This window comes from Hypanus sabinus, chromosome 1 (genome assembly GCF_030144855.1).
Source record: "Hypanus sabinus isolate sHypSab1 chromosome 1, sHypSab1.hap1, whole genome shotgun sequence".
Classification (NCBI taxonomy): domain Eukaryota; kingdom Metazoa; phylum Chordata; class Chondrichthyes; order Myliobatiformes; family Dasyatidae; genus Hypanus; species Hypanus sabinus.
In genome coordinates, this window is record NC_082706.1 from 164,055,237 (window position 1) to 164,070,874 (window position 15,638).

The 15,638-nt window shown below is 44.9% G+C and overlaps 1 protein-coding gene across 9 annotated transcripts in view; it reads left to right on the forward strand.

The window, feature by feature from the left end:
• Window positions 1–15,638, forward strand: part of dtna (dystrobrevin, alpha) — a 186,975-nt gene that overhangs the window by 59,306 nt on the left and 112,031 nt on the right. For all 9 annotated transcript variants that reach the window (XR_009514055.1, XM_059980402.1, XM_059980411.1 and 6 more), the window contains exons 5-6: window positions 1,297–1,382; window positions 7,297–7,451. Coding sequence is in view for 8 of the 9 variants with exons in the window: in XM_059980402.1 (XP_059836385.1) it covers window positions 1,297–1,382; window positions 7,297–7,451 (241 nt within the window). In the remaining variant the exon portion in view is untranslated. The remainder of the gene's footprint in view (window positions 1–1,296; window positions 1,383–7,296; window positions 7,452–15,638) is intronic.

The window sequence follows — 15,638 nt, forward strand, 5'->3', positions numbered from 1 at the left end:
CTTCATTTAACAGATGGCACACCCTGTAGGTACTGACTGTTAAAGTTTATGATATTTTACATAAGATATAACCTGACTTAGTTCTGACTCTCAGCTTCAAGACAGGAAAACAGTTGTGTATCAGACCCAATGATTAGATTAGATTAGATTAGATTAGACTGGATTGTCAGGACACTCAGTCCTCATTTATTGTCATTTAGTAATGCATGCATTAAGAAATGACACAATGTTTCTTCAGTATGATATCACAAAAACACAAGACAGACCAAGACTAACTTACAAAAACCACATAATTATTACATTCAATTACAACAGTGCAAAGCAATACCTTAATTTGATAAGGGCAGACCATGGACACGGTTAAAAAAAGTCTCAAAGTCCTCGATAGCCCATCATCTCACGAAGACAGTAGAAGGAAGAAAAACTCTTCCTGCCATGAACCTCCAGCACCACAAAGCTCCTCTGAAAGCATCCGACCACAGCCAACTTTGAGTCCATCCGAAAAACTTCGAGCCTCCGACCAGCCCTCCGACACCAAGCACCATCTCTGCCGAGCACTTCGACCCCGGCCCCAGCCACCAAGCAACAAGCAAAACAAGGATTCGGGGCCTTCCTCTCTGGAGATTTTTCGATTGCTCAGTAGCAGCAGTAGCGAAACAGGCATGTCAGAAGTTTCACTAGATGTTCCTCCATGCTTCTCACATCTGTCCCCATCAAATCAGGATTGTGCATGGCCTCTACTTACAGATAACAGATAGTCATTCCTGGAATGGCCGCGCGTGCTGCCATCGCACTGCCATTTTCTTAGATAACTTCTGAAGAGAACGTAAAACCACAGTTTTATTCCATTTTTATTATGACACAGGAGGAGGCCATTTTAGTGCATTGAATCCATTCCAGTTCACAGACTAATCCCTTTTCTCTGCTGATTTTCCCTTTTGCATAATCTCCCCACATTCCTCTCAACTTCCCCCAAGTAATCAAATAGAGCAACATATTTGATTCAAGTTCCAAATAAAGAAGTTACTGTTTTATTTTGAAATTTAAACCATCAATCACTGATACTCAAATACATGTGTATCATGGGAAAGAAACACCACTGAAAAAAATGCTGTTTTAACATTTTCAAATTATGGAGATAATTCATTCCTTTGTTTAGAACTCCAACAGTCAATGTAAATGGCAGTAAAGTTAAATTTCTCTGATAAAACAGATTAGCTTCATGCATCTGTGTTTTTAGATTACTGTAAAATCACTTGTTTTTTAAATTGCTTTATTGTGGTTGATTCTTTTTAGAGAAAGCCATGGCAAAATATCGGTTTTTGCTGTGAAAGTGGCATTAGCAACAATGTGTGGAGGGAAGATTCTAGATAAACTGAGATGTAAGTATTGTGTACAGAATGTTTGTTATGTTGACTTTTTTTTTACTATTCGTAATCACTTGCCTCCACATTGAAATATGTAAGAAAGTAAGATTTATTTATATATTGCCTTACACATCATCAACATTCTGTGATGTGTCAAAAAGCGATGCTGCCTTTTGGCCCAACCATCAAGCACCAATTTTTATTCTAATGTATGTTAACCTCCCCACATTTCCCTCAGCACCTCTTAATTCTATCATTGATTTACATTCAAGCGACGATTAAATAGGTTCATAAGCCTACCAAGGAGGACAGTTTTCAGGATGTGGAAAAAGACTAGAGCACCCAGGAAACCCAATTATTTAAAGGAGAACATGCAAACTCCACACAGATAGCACCCAAGGTCAGAATTGAACCTGGGTCACGGGAGCTCCAAATGCACTTCTCTGCTGTCCCACATGCTTGATATTAGTGTACAATGTCCTGTGTATGTTACTCAAAAAGGGTTTTTTTGGTTTGTTAAGAGTAGGAATGCTTCTTTGTCTGATAAGTGTTTCTCTCGCAGTTGTTTTTCTTTATGCTTGCTGATATGGTAATTGTATTCATTTGTTAACCAATGGTGAATGTTATTTTGTCTTGTGAGGCTGGGAACTTGGGGGAGGGGTTTTTTGCGGCTTTTGGTGCAGAGTCGAGAGGAAGACGCCAAGGAAGGTGGACGTGCGCTGCACTGCTCGGAAGACCACCGGGCGTGGTCCTAGGTGCGAAGACGTGGAGGTCGGAGGCAAGCGACGAGGGGTCGAATGGTTCGATGTTTGAGCTCCAACGATGCGCACTAAACTGACTGAACTTTGATAAGTTGGCGCCTTTTTGTTTTTTTCCCTTGCATATATATTGTATTGTCTAATACTCTTTTAATTTTAGTAAACTCTTTAAAGTGTACTTCATAACGGTATTTGTTGTGGGTTTGATACTGTGCGCGGGCGCGAGGCATAAACTCGATTCTCACAGCGCCTGCGTGTACAGGAGGTGGGGTTGGTGTGTGGCTGGATCTCCTTTTCCCCTAGACCTATACCAGCCTGTTGGGCAAGTGTTACATTTGTGGGGTGCTCGTCCGGGATTGGAATATCAGGGGCAGGACTTTGAGAGCCGCCTTATCCATGAATTACTGACTATGCTTGGGGTTGAGAAATCCAGGACTACCCCTTATCACCCACAGGGAGATCCTCAGCCAGAGAGGTTCAACAGGATATGCTCGGGACGCTGGAGATTGGGCAGAAAAGTAGATGGAGTCGTCATGTTGGACAATTGGTTCACTGTTACAATTGTACTCGCAATGATGCTTCAGGGTACTCGCCCTATTTGATGTTCGGGCGGGAAGCGAGGTTGCCAATTGACTTGTGTTTCGGGGGTGAAGTGGGTGAATTACCCAGGAAGTCCTATCTAAAGTATGTGTCTGACATGAAGAGGGAGTTACAGCGGGCGTACGAGTTGGCCGAGGTGGCGGCTATGAAACAAAATCAGAGGAATAAGATGCGGTATGATCGAAAGGTGAAGTTTGTCCAATTATTGCTGGGTGACCGGGTCCTTTTACGGAATTTGGGACTCCCTGGTAAGCACAAGTTGGCAGATCGATGGGCGGCCAGCCCCTATGTGATAGAGAGCCAGATGCCGAACCTGCCAGTTTACCGGGTGAAACCTGAGGATGGGAAAGGGCCTATCAAGGTACTCCATCGGAATCACCTGCTGCCCCTGGGTCAAGCGGTGCAGGTGGATAAGGAGCCCGAGTGGGAGTTTGCGCCTAGTACAAGGACTCTGCGAGGGCGCGGAGAAAGGGAAGAGCCTGCTGCTGAAGAGCGGGGACGGGTCCCTCACCCGGGAATGGCTACCGATTCGGAAGAGGACGACTCGGATGAGTGGCCCCTGTTCCCATTCGCTGGCACTCCAGTACCAGAAGAGGAGGCTCTTGGCCCTTCCCATACTGAGTTGGGTGAGAGGAGGGAAGGTCTTGAGGGTCAGATGGAGAGGCAGCCAACATTGGGGGGAGAGAGGGTGGAACCCGAGCGTGAGCTGGAGAGATTTCAGGTGAGGGAGGACCCCTGTGAAGAAGGGGGTGAGGGTCTGTCAGGTAGACCTGGGGAGTCTGAGACAGTGGGTTCGCAGGTGAAGAGGGAGCCCAGTGGGGCAGAAGGGGTATGGAGATCTCAGAGAATTAGGCGCCCCACCGGAGCGGTTGACATATGTGGTGCGAGGAGAACTGAGTGTGATTTCTACTGCTCTGGGTAGTTATGTCACTGTTTTCTGCACCTGGGTTGGGTTTTGTGTGTTGCAAGAAGCGTTGGAGAACTCTGGTAATGCCATGAGGGCATGACATTTGCTGGTGGGGAGAGAATGTACAATGTCCCATGTATGTTACTCAAAAAGGGTTTTTTTGGTTTGTTAAGAGTAGGAATGCATCTTTGTCTGATAAGTGTTTCTCTCGCAGTTGATTTGCTTTATACTTGCTGATATGGTAATTGTATTCATTTGTTAACCAATGGGGAATGTTATTTTGTCTTGTGAGGCTGGGAACTTGGGGGAGGGGTTTTTTGCGGGCTTTTGGTGCAGAGTCGGGAGGAAGACACCAAGGAAGGTGGACGTGTGCTGCACTGCTCGGAAGACCACCGGGCGTGGTCCTAGGTGCGAAGACGTGGAGGTCGGAGGCAAGCGACGAGGGGTCGAATGGTTCGATGTTTGAGCTCCAACGATGCGCACTAAACTGACTGAACTTTGATAAGTTGGCGCCTTTTTGTTTTTTTCCCTTGCATATATATTGTATTGCCTAATACTCTTTTAATTTTAGTAAACTCTTTAAAGTGTATTTCATAACAGTATTTGTTTTGGGTTTGATACTGTGGGCAGGCACGAGGCATAAACTCGATTCTCACAGCGCCTGCGTGTACAGGAGGTGGGGTTGGTGTGTGGCTGGATCTCCTTTTCCCATAGACCTATACCAGCCTGTTGGGCAAGTGTTACATTAGTTACATACTTTTGAAGCACAAAAATAGTTGGAAAATTTTGTAACATAGTGAAATTGCACAGATGAACAACTGTCAGAAAAGTTGGTGACGATCTAATATTGGCATCACTTTATGAATATCATTTCACATTTAAAATGTATGTGCATCAATATTTCACATAATATCTCTCTACTTCAAATATTTTAAGTGTTTGACTATGGCTGAAAAGGTGAATTGTTAATACAAAGGTTTGGAAAAAGCTGCTCAAGTTGAAATTGCCTGTTTCGCTGAATGAGAGATATTGAACAGTGCATATAAAAGGCATGTTAAAAAGTATTCTGCAAGCAATTGTATGTTTGATTTAAGGCCAGCCTGCTGAAAATTTCAGGAGCACAGATATTGATATAAGAAGACACAAGATATTGATTTTGGGGGAAAGGGCCATGGGGCAGAGATGTTGTGGCATGGGTCTGTGGGAATTGGGACATTAAGTGTCAGGGTTGTTATTAGAAGGGGAGTTGTGATTGATTACCAGGTAATTGATGGCTGGTGAATTGTTGTTCTGGATTAAATTACGTAGCTGGAAGAATCAGGCTACGGATGGGTGAGGGACAGTTTCTTAACAGTGAAGGATTTCTTTTTCTTTAACAGTGAAGACTTTAACTAGCTCATTAACTTTATCATTGGAAAGGTTGGAGGAGAGTTGAGAAAATCCTTTACTATTGGGCCGGAGGTCACATGCCTTGATCGCACTGCCTGAAAGGCCTAAAACATACCATCTGCAGGGCTCTGGATTGATTGTTGGGAAATGGGATTAAGTGAAATAACACAGTTTTTCTCACATGGGCACCGTGTGAGAATAACAAATTTCTGGCTGTAAATTTCTCCAATTCTAAATCCTGACAGTGAGTTAGGTTGCACAGAAAACCGTTAATATTAAAATATTCTTAAGGCAGTAGGCTGACATTTAGGGACAAATATGTTTTACCGACTCTCACTATTTCTCTTTAATAGATGTGTAACATCTGAAGGAAAACAACAGATTACTTTGTTGTTCTCATCTGAATTTCCCATTTGGGAGGTACAATTCATTTAGTGAGTGGCTGGATCACTGTTCTTTTGGTTAGTTGAAACCACAACAAAAGCCCAGTCGCCATTTATTTACAAAGCAAGACAGTGACATTCTGAAATGAAACATTTGGTAGAAAACACTGTCCTCTATGGATATCCTCGTAAACAGCCCTCTGCAGACCTTTCAAATACATTAAATGCTGAGAAGAAACCTTTATCTCTGAGAGTGCAGTGGTATAATCATTGTCACCAGTGATTGGAACTTTGGCTTAATCCTTATTCAAAGTGCTCATTATCCATAATAACCTCTGACTCAGTGAGGTTTAGTTGCCAAAAATGTGCTTAAAATGGCTGATGAAAACCCGACATATTGTGATTTTAACATGGGTGGGCTTGGGTGTGCCCATAATAGCAATGAGATCCATAGTAAATGTAATAGCCATTTGGCTGCAATAGACGCAACTGTTGTTCTAACTGGTGAAGCCTGCCATTCCCTAAAATATACATCAACTTTCTCTGTGTGGTAAGAGGAGCAGCTTTGTCCTAATTTAATGAGAGCCTGTCTGGACTTGTCCATCACCAGGAATCCTGTGCATAGCTAATGCTGCAAGTGGATTCCCTGAAGCTTTCTAATTACATCATTTTTGCAAATCTGCTTGGGGCTCCCAGCACCAACCTACCAGGCTACTTCTTGGCATCCTCATCAAATTTAACTGTTAATGCCCGCATCCCAAAGGATGATGGTCTGACTGGACACATAACTGCTCCACATTTTCTCTGTCTCTAACCCACCTACCTTTACTCCCCAGACTGCTCTTTAACGGGCTTCCTGCTGAACATGTGGACTCCTGCAGTGATGCAGTGTCAGAGGAAGGGCATTCCATGCTTCATTTCAGCATATTGTCTTGAATCTAAGGGATTTCAAGGGGGAAAAACATCTCAGGGTTTGTGCATTAGGTTGATTATTTTCTTGGTCAGCAGTCAGAAAATTTTTGAAATCCAAGTGTGTACTTCTTGGAGAGTAACCTTTCTAAACCAACCTTTCCAGTTGCAGTCCAAAATATTTTTAAAGCCAGCTGAACCTCTAATTTTCCACCTGTTCAAGTTTTTAAATGACCTTAATCTGAACAGCTAAAGCCCTTTCTCATGATAGAAAGGTGATGAACCATATCAGATCAATTGCGAGAATGTGGCAAGTGCATATATGGCTGAATGATCACATGGTGAATCAATTGGGCCCCCTACATGTGGGTGTCTCTTTCAAGTGTGCATGTTTTTCATCTCGTTTTGTACAGTGCTTAACGTGATTCAGGAAAAACATTTAACCCTACTGCTCCATTGTCGTTCGTGCTCCGTGCTAATGTAACGGGTGCAATTAATTTAAGGACAAAGAATAGGATTCTCGCTTTTCATCCGGAAAAATGTGTGGAATGTTATACTGTTTTATTTTATTTGCATGTGCTTTTCAGAACTTGTAGGACTTGTGGTTCTTTCTTGGAGTAGATGCCTTCATCTTGTTATCAAATTCTTCAAAAGAGATCAGTCTATTCACTTCTGCATTTTACACTCCTCCCCTTTAAAATACAACATGGCCTTTGAAACAATGTGTCACAGCCTATTTCCCACCCTACTTTTGCAATATAACTATTAGGATCATATTTCACATACTTGCTAAATAAATGTAAATTATGTTTTGTAGAGGCTCATTCTTAGTTGTTAAGGCAGGGGTAGTGAGCCTGATCTTTGATTTTTTTTTAAACAATTTGGTAGTTAAACTGTGTAACTTATTTTATACTGTAAATGTTACTTAATAGCACATGTTTGCAAACCTTTAACGGTATTTATTTTCTGCTAATATCTTCCAGATATTTTCTCCCAAATATCAGACTCAAATGGAGTAATGATATATGCAAAGTTTGATCAGTTTCTACAAGAGGTGCTAAAGTTGCCAACATCAGTGTTTGAAGGTCCCTCCTTTGGATACACAGAACAAGCATCAAGATCATGCTTTTCCCAGCAGGTGACGAACATTAAAATCATTTAATTTGTTCATCTACAGCTGAACACTCTGACTTCTCTTTATTTCTCATTTTCTGTTATAATTTCAGTGGAAAATATGGGTGGTGGGCAAAAATTTACTCATTTGCTTCCTGATTTGCAATCCTTTTCTGTCTTAAACCAATATTGAGAATCAGTATAGTTTCCCATTATATTAAATGCCATTAACATTACATGAAAATATATAAGCTGTAATACAATGAAACCTAGAAATTAATTGGATTCTTTTGCTTTGAGTTTGTAAATTAACTTTATCAATGATGGAAAGCAATAAGGACTGTTTTAACTACTATGGAAATTCAGCTGGGCAGTTTCTGGTATAACTACCCTTGCATTCCTGAAGTGACTTCTTCACCATTTCCACACAGGATGATATCATATTTTTGCAATAATATTTTTGCAGTCATCTCATGTGAATGTTATTACACTGTCCTAGGAGTGACCATCACTGAGTAATCACAGGACAGTGAGGCATTAATGATGTATGTATTCTTTGTTGGTACCAATGTAAGGTTAACTTGCAGACTCACCTTTGACCCTTTTAGTATAATATCTGCCAGTCACTGTGAGGTTTAAGTCCTGATCTTCTGATTGTCAAGATGTTCTTGTACCTGTGAGGCTGAGGTTACTGATTCACAAACTTGTTCTCTACCCCCGACCCTAGGCTTTGATCTCTGGTTTACAACTACCTAACCCTGGACCTTGCCTTAGTTCCAAACATCAAATATTGAGCAAAATGAAAGTATGCACCTTTTCAGCAGCTGTTTCTTAGTGAAGCACTGAACTGAAATTGATGCAACCAATTTCAGCACCATTGATTCCATTTATGTTTTACAATTTTTATCATCCAGTTCACCAGCTGCAATCTTTGTAACAGACTCTTAGAGGAACATATCAATAATACAAACAACACCCTTACAGTTACAGAGAAATGTTGGGAATGAATGTTGCAATAATAGGAAGGGATGGTTGCCTGCTTCCAGGGGTCAGAAAGACGTGGGCATTACAGTAAAGCAGAAGGTGTGGTCTTTGTGCACCTGAACCATGAAGATCTGTCAGGTTCTGCTGGAAAACATCAAGCAGGTCTCTTTAAGGACATGAATGCAGTCTACAAATGTCAATACTTTGGGAAAGACTGAAATGCACAGAAGTGTCTATGCCAGCTGTGTGGGCTGACAAAAAAAAGTAGATGAAGTTTTCTCACCTTGAATAACTAATTTGAATAACTTAATGCAGTAGTGAAGAGCAGTCTGTGAGATGTGACAGAGATGATCCTGAGGGCATGAAGGAATTACAACAGTATGTTGATTTTGTATTTTGAGATGGAGGCAGATCCTTATTTTGATTTGCCGATTTCAATAGGCAAATCAAAATAAGGATCTGCCTCCATCTCAAAATACAAAATAAACATACTGTAGTAATTCCTAGAATTTTCCCAGGGGCTGAATCACTCCAGAAGGGTTTTCAATGATTTCAGAAGTCGCTAACAACCACTCTACTGCCCACTAATTTCTACTTTAATAACATGCTGGAAAATAAAAATGGATCTCAACATACAGTCATCAACAAAAGCAATCAACTCAAGGAGTTTCTTAACCTTGTGATGCACCATCAATAACTCTCTGAGACGTGAGGTGAGATATTGGCTTTTATTGACTGGAAGAAAGAACAAGCAGCAATTGACCACCATGCTACATCCTGGAGACTGAGGGCAGGGCTCAGGCCTCAATCGCCTTTATACCGGGGTCTGTGGGAGGAGCCACAGGAGCAGTCAGCAGGGGGGGCGTGTCCAGACAGGTATATGTAGTTCACTACATTCACACCCCCCCCCTTTGTTTTAAAAGAGAGTCCCCATGGGGTGAAATTTCTTACAAGTATATTTACAGGTTAAGTCTATCAGGTGGTCTAATCTGTCGCTGCAATCTACGTAGCACTGGCTGTGATTGCACAGGTGCCGGTGGTTCTGCTGGTTCCGGCCTAACTGGAGGTGTCAGCCTGCTAGGCGTCAGTGATCCCTCATGCGTGTGCGAGGCGCCTGCTATATGCGCGTGCGAGACGCCCGGTATAGGAGTGTCGTGAGGCGTCTGTGTAGGGCTCGGTGTGCGCAGTGTCACCTCAGATACAGGGTTCATAGTTACCGTGGAGTGTTCGGGGTAGTGGTCTGCTGCTCCTGCGGGCACCAGGTCGCAGACGGAGACCGTGTCCTCCCGCCCATCTGGTAAGACCATGTGAACCCTCTTGACCAGCGGGGAGTATTTATTGCTCCTCACATATTTCTGGAGCAGCACTGACCCTGGGGATGTTAGCCAAGCTGGTAGGGTGGTCCCGGTGGCAGACTTCCTGGGAAAAGAGAATAGGCGCTCATGAGGGGTGGCATTGGTGGACATATATAACAGAGAACGGATAGAGTGGAGTGCCTAGGGGAGGACCTCCTGCCATCGAGAGACCGGCAACCCTTTTGACTTAAGGGCTAAAAGTGTGGCCTTCCACACTGTGGCATTCTCCCTCTCCACCTGTCCATTTCTCCAGGGATTATAGCTCGTGGTCCTACTAGTAGCAATGCCCCTAGCCAGCAAGTACTGGCACAGCTCGTCACTCATAAAGGAGGACCCTCTATCACTGTGGATATAGCAGGGATATCCAAACAGAGTGAAGAGCTGGCGCAGGGCTTTTATGACGGACGTGGCAGTGGTGTCGGGGCAGGGGATGGCAAAGGGGAACCGCTAGTATTCGTCAATAATGTTGAGAAAGTAGACATTGCGGTCGATGGAGGGAAGGGGGCCCTTAAAGTCAACACTCAGTCGCTCAAAGGGGCGGGTGGCCTTGATAAGTTGTGCCTTTTCAGGACGGTAGAAGTGCGGTTTGCACTCAGCGCAGACTTGGCTGTTCCTGGTCATCGTCCTGATGTCCTCAAGGGAGTATGGCAGGTTCTGGGCTTTCACAAAATGGTAAAATCGGGTGACCCCCAGCTGGCAAAGATCTGTATGGAAGGCGTATAGCTGGTCGAGCGGTGCGCTGGCACACGCTCCCCAGGATAGGGCATCAGGGGGCTCATTGAGCCTTCCAGGCTGGTACAGGATATCATAGTTGTAGGTGGAGAGTTCTATTCTCCACCACAAAATTTTATCGTTTTTGATTTTGCCCCGCTGTTGGTTGCTGAACATGAACGCAACTGAGCGCTGGTCGGTCAGCAAGGTGAACCTTTTGCCGGCGAGATAGTGCCTCCAGTGCCTAATAGCTTCCACTATGGCCTGGGCTTCTTTCTCCACCGCGGAGTGCCGAATTTCAGGGCTTTGAAGGGTACGAGAACAGAATGCTACTGGCCTGCCTGCCTGATTGAGGGTAGTAGCCAGCACAAAATCAGAGGCATCACTCTCTACTGGAAAGGGAATGGTCTCGTCCACCGCATGCATCGTTGCTTTGGCAATGTCCCCTTTAATGCAGCTGAAGGCCGCGCGGGCTTCGGCAGAGAGGGGAAATATGGTAGACTTGACCAGGGGACGGGCCTTATCTGCGTAATGGGTGACCCATTGGGCGTAATAGGAAAAGAAGCCCAGGCGCCGACTTAGGGCTCTGAGGGTGGTGGGAAGAGAGAGTTCTAACAGGGGGCGCATACGGTCGGATCAGGGCCAAAGACCCCGTTCTCCACGATATACCCAAAGATAGCGAGCCGGGTGGTTCCGAACACACACTTGTCCCTGTTATAAGTAAGTTTCAGGGCTTTGGCCACTTGGAAAAATCATTGGAGGTTGGCGTTGTGATCCGACCAGTCATGACCACAGATGGTGATATTATCCAGAAAGGGAAATGTGGCCTTCAGTTGGCACTGGTCCACCATCTGGTCCATTTCCCTCTGGAAGACAGGCACCATTTGTGACACCGAAGGGGATGTGCAGGAAGTGATAGAGCCTGCCGCCCGTCTTGAAGGCAGTGTAGGGGTGGTCCTCTGGGCGGATGGGGAGCTGGTGATAAGCGGATTTCAGATCTATTGTCGAGTACACCTTGTACTGAGCTATCTGGTTGACCATATCCGCAATGCGGGGTAGGGGGTACGCGTCAAGCTGCTTGAATCTATTGATGGTCTGGCTATAGTCCATGACCATCCTATTTTTCTGCCCGTTCCGAACAACAACGACCTGGGCCCTCCAAGGACTTGTGCTTGGCTCAATGATCCCCTCCCTGAGCAGCCGCTGCACCTCCGACTGAATGAAGACCCTGTCCCCCACGCTGTACCTCCTGCTTTTAGTTGCCACAGGTTTACAGTCGGGGGTCAGGTTGGCGAACAGCAGTGGTTGAGGGATCTTGAGGGTGGAGAGGCTGCAAGTGGTGTCAGTAGCACAGCTGTCAGCATGCTGCTGGGTGGGTCGGTGTGTGTGTGTGATCAGTAGCGGGGTATATGACGAAGCCCCACAGAACTGAGGATTCCTGACAGTGAGTGGTGGGAGGGGCCCGTCATATGCCATAGTCACACTTTCGAGGTGGCTCTGGAAGTCCAGCCCCAATAGCACAGGCGCGCACAGATGAGGCATGACCAGTAGCGCAAAGTTCAGGTATTCTGTGCCCTGCACCACCAGTGTCGCTACACAACCCACCTGGATGCCTGTGGAATACGACCCAGTAGCCATGATGACCCTCTGGCTTACCGGCTTTGTCACGAGTCCGCAGCGTTGCACCGTGTCTGGGTCAATAAAACTCTCAGTGCTGCCCGTGTCAAACAGGCAGCTAGTCCTGTGCCCCTCCACCAGGATGTCCATCATTGACCTTGCAAACTGGTGTGGGGCGCTTTGGTCGAGGGTTATGGAGGCCAGAGTTGAACTGCCGTCTTGGTGCCTGGTAAGCACCAGTGGGTCGGGGGCGGGGCGATGTGGCGCCAACAAAGATGGCTGCCCCCATCCGGGCAGGCAAGATGGCGGCCCCCATACCTCACACGCAGCGCTGCCCGACCCTGCTCATGGTTTAGACTTACAGACCTTGGCGAAATGGCCCTTCTTCCCGCAGCTGGAACAGGTCGCTTCTCGGGCCGGGCAGCATTTTCGGGGGTGCTTTTCGAGTCTGCAGAAGTAACACTGCGCAGACTTGCAACTGGCAGCAGCTGTGGTTGGTTTCGGGGAGCTCGTGGACTCACAACTGGCAGCGATGTTGGTGAATTCACTCGCGGGAACTGGCGGCAGCGGGGTCTGAGGTGTCCACGGAACCGGTGGGGGATCGCGTGGCTGGACAGTGTCAGCATTGTGCAGAGCAGCCTCCAGCATGTTGGCCGTCTCGGTCGCCAAGCGTAAGGTAAGATCGGCATTTTCCAGCAGCCACTGGCGCACATACACTGACCTGATCCCCGTAACGAAGGTGTCTCGTACTAGCAGCTCCGAATGCTGCTCCGCCATCAGACTTTTGCAGTCGCAAGTTCGCACGAGTGTCTGTAGGGCTTGGAGAAACACAGCGTTCGACTCTCCAGCCCACTGTCGCCGCGTCGCTAAGCGATGTCTTGCATAGACGGTGTTCACCGGCTGCAGGTACTGTCTTTTAAGGGCGTCCAGTGCCCCTTGGTAGGTCGGTAGGTCCTGATAAGGGAGAATACTTTCGGACTTACTCTAGATAATAATATTTTGTACTTCGTAGCAGGCTCAGTCACTGGGATCTGTTCCAAGTATGATTGGAAGCATGCAAGCCAGAGTTCAAAGGCAAGAGCTGCTTCGGAGTCTTGCAGATCAAGGTCTAATTTTTCCAGACGTAAAATGCTGTCCGTGGTTTAATCTTCCAGTCAATAAAATTGATGCACCATCAATAACTCCCTGAGACGTGAGGCGAGATATCGGCTTTTATTGACTGGAAGAAAGAACAAGCAGCAATTGACCACCATGCTACATCCTGGAGACTGAGGGCAGGGCTCAGGCCTCAATCACCTTTATACCGGGGTCTGTGGGAGGAGCCACAGGAGCAGTCAGCAGGGGGGGCGTGTCCAGACAGGTATATGTAGTTCACCGCACCTTGAAATGACCTTTCATGTTGCTTCAACTTTTCAATATCTAAAGCAGGTGTTTCCAACCTGGGGTCCATATCCCCCTCGATGAATGGTAGGGGTCCATGGCATTAACAATGTTGGGAACCCCTATTCTAAAGCATCTGCACGTTCGAAAGAATTGCCTTGTCTTTCTCGTCTCATGGATATCTTCTCCCTGCCATGCTCTCTGTAGCTCAGAGCCCTATTCAAAACTGAGGATTGCAGTGAAGTGAACTTGGCTTGATGTTTCTCGACAGCCTATGGCACTAAATGTGGCAGCTGTACGTTAAATTCCTGGTTTCCACCTCCAACATCCAATAATGGACAGAAGGCAGAAAGAACATGCCAACAAAAAAAATGTAGGCAAGAGAAGATTAACCAAGGATGAAAATCTAAAGAGAACATCGAAGCTGATGAAAACAAAGAAAGTAAAAGATAAAACAAAACACAAGAAACACAAGAATACTTGCAGTGAACATCTTCAGAGCCACTGCCTATATCCAAATTTGCAATGAGTTCAGATCACCAAAGACTCCAGCGCTTGTTGCCCTACATTGTTCAAAACTCAGCACCATTCAGTTTTAAAACCCTTACCCTATGTGAACACGTCTCTGGCTCTTTATTGCTGGCTTCCTGTAATTTTTTCCAGCCTCCAACTCCTCCAGTTCTGCACTCTGAACATAATTCTTTCACAACTGGTTGGTGATCATGCATTTGACATTCAAGTCTTGAGCTCAGGAATTCCCTTTCCAAACTGTGTCATTCTTTCCTTTAAAACACTGTCTAAAAAAAAATATTTGTTTTAAGTGGCCTGGTCTTATATTTTGTTTGATGAAGCTCATACTTCCTGCTCATTTAAAATTCCATATAAACATTGTTATTATAATTGCTTGCCTGTCAAAGTTAATATTATCTATCCTTCGTTCTTCTTGGAACCTTCTATTGTGGATGAGCTGGGAGAAAATAGCTGAAGTATGGGAAGAAAGTGAGAGATAAGAAAAAATTATGAGATGGTTGGGATAGACTCAGGAACAAAAAATATGGGAAGAGGGTAGGAGAAGCAAATTGAGAGGAAATGTTGAGGTAACTGAGAAATGGAGAAGGGAGAAGATAGTAAGTAAAGAAGAAATTTGAAGAGCTATGGAAAAAAGAAGAGAAGGGCAAGGGAATAGAAAAAGGAGAGAAGAAGGATCAACAATAAATCTTTCACCTCAATCTGAACAACCTTCTGAGAGAAGTAATGAAAGGAATCTGGCAAACAAAATAATTTGTCCTAATAAGGTTAGTGCAGCTGAGAACCAGATCAGCAAATGGATTCTTTTTTTTTGTGCCACTGGTGGAAATAAAACAAATCCCTTGAAATTGAGTTGGCAAATTGACTTGACACAGTTCTTAGAACTAAACATTATCCAACAACATCTTTCTAACTTCACTATGTTTATAGAATGTCTAATATATGGAAACAAGGAGCAGTGGATATATTTTGGCACTTTTCCCCCATTGTTCAGGTTGCACTGATTTTTAAACTCTTCCATGACTCTGTCAATATTTGGCCCAGATAGTGCCAAACATCCAGCCAATTCTAGCAGCTTACAGTTTGGCAGGTTGCATAAAAAGGAAATATATGGACAATTTACATGACATTCCATATTTCCTTATGAGATGAAAAGAAAACATTCAGTTCCAAATGATCTCTGCAAATTTCCCTGTAATCCAGTCCCCCATATTCCCATCAACTCTTCCAGATTATGCCACTCAGAATTTATTTATCATATGCACATACAGTAAAATGTGTCATTCACATTGACAACCAACCCAAGGTAAGGATATGATCATGGCAGACCACAAGTGTCGCAACAACAGCAACAAAATAAGCTCATTTCCTCCCATTCACAGAAACAAACAGTTCTCTAACCCCAGAGCAGGCCAGGCCTTCACTGGACTCATGGATTCACAGATATCAGCTTTCAACTTGACAATCCATCAGTGGACTTGGCGACCCAGGGCTTCAGCCATCAGATCTCACCATTGGACTTTGATCAACCTTTGGGCTGTGACCTTCAGTATCCACCCCAGGACTTGCCAGTGACAGACCCCAACCTCCAGGCTTTGAACTCTGAACTTTCTGATGACAGGACGCTGAACTCCAGG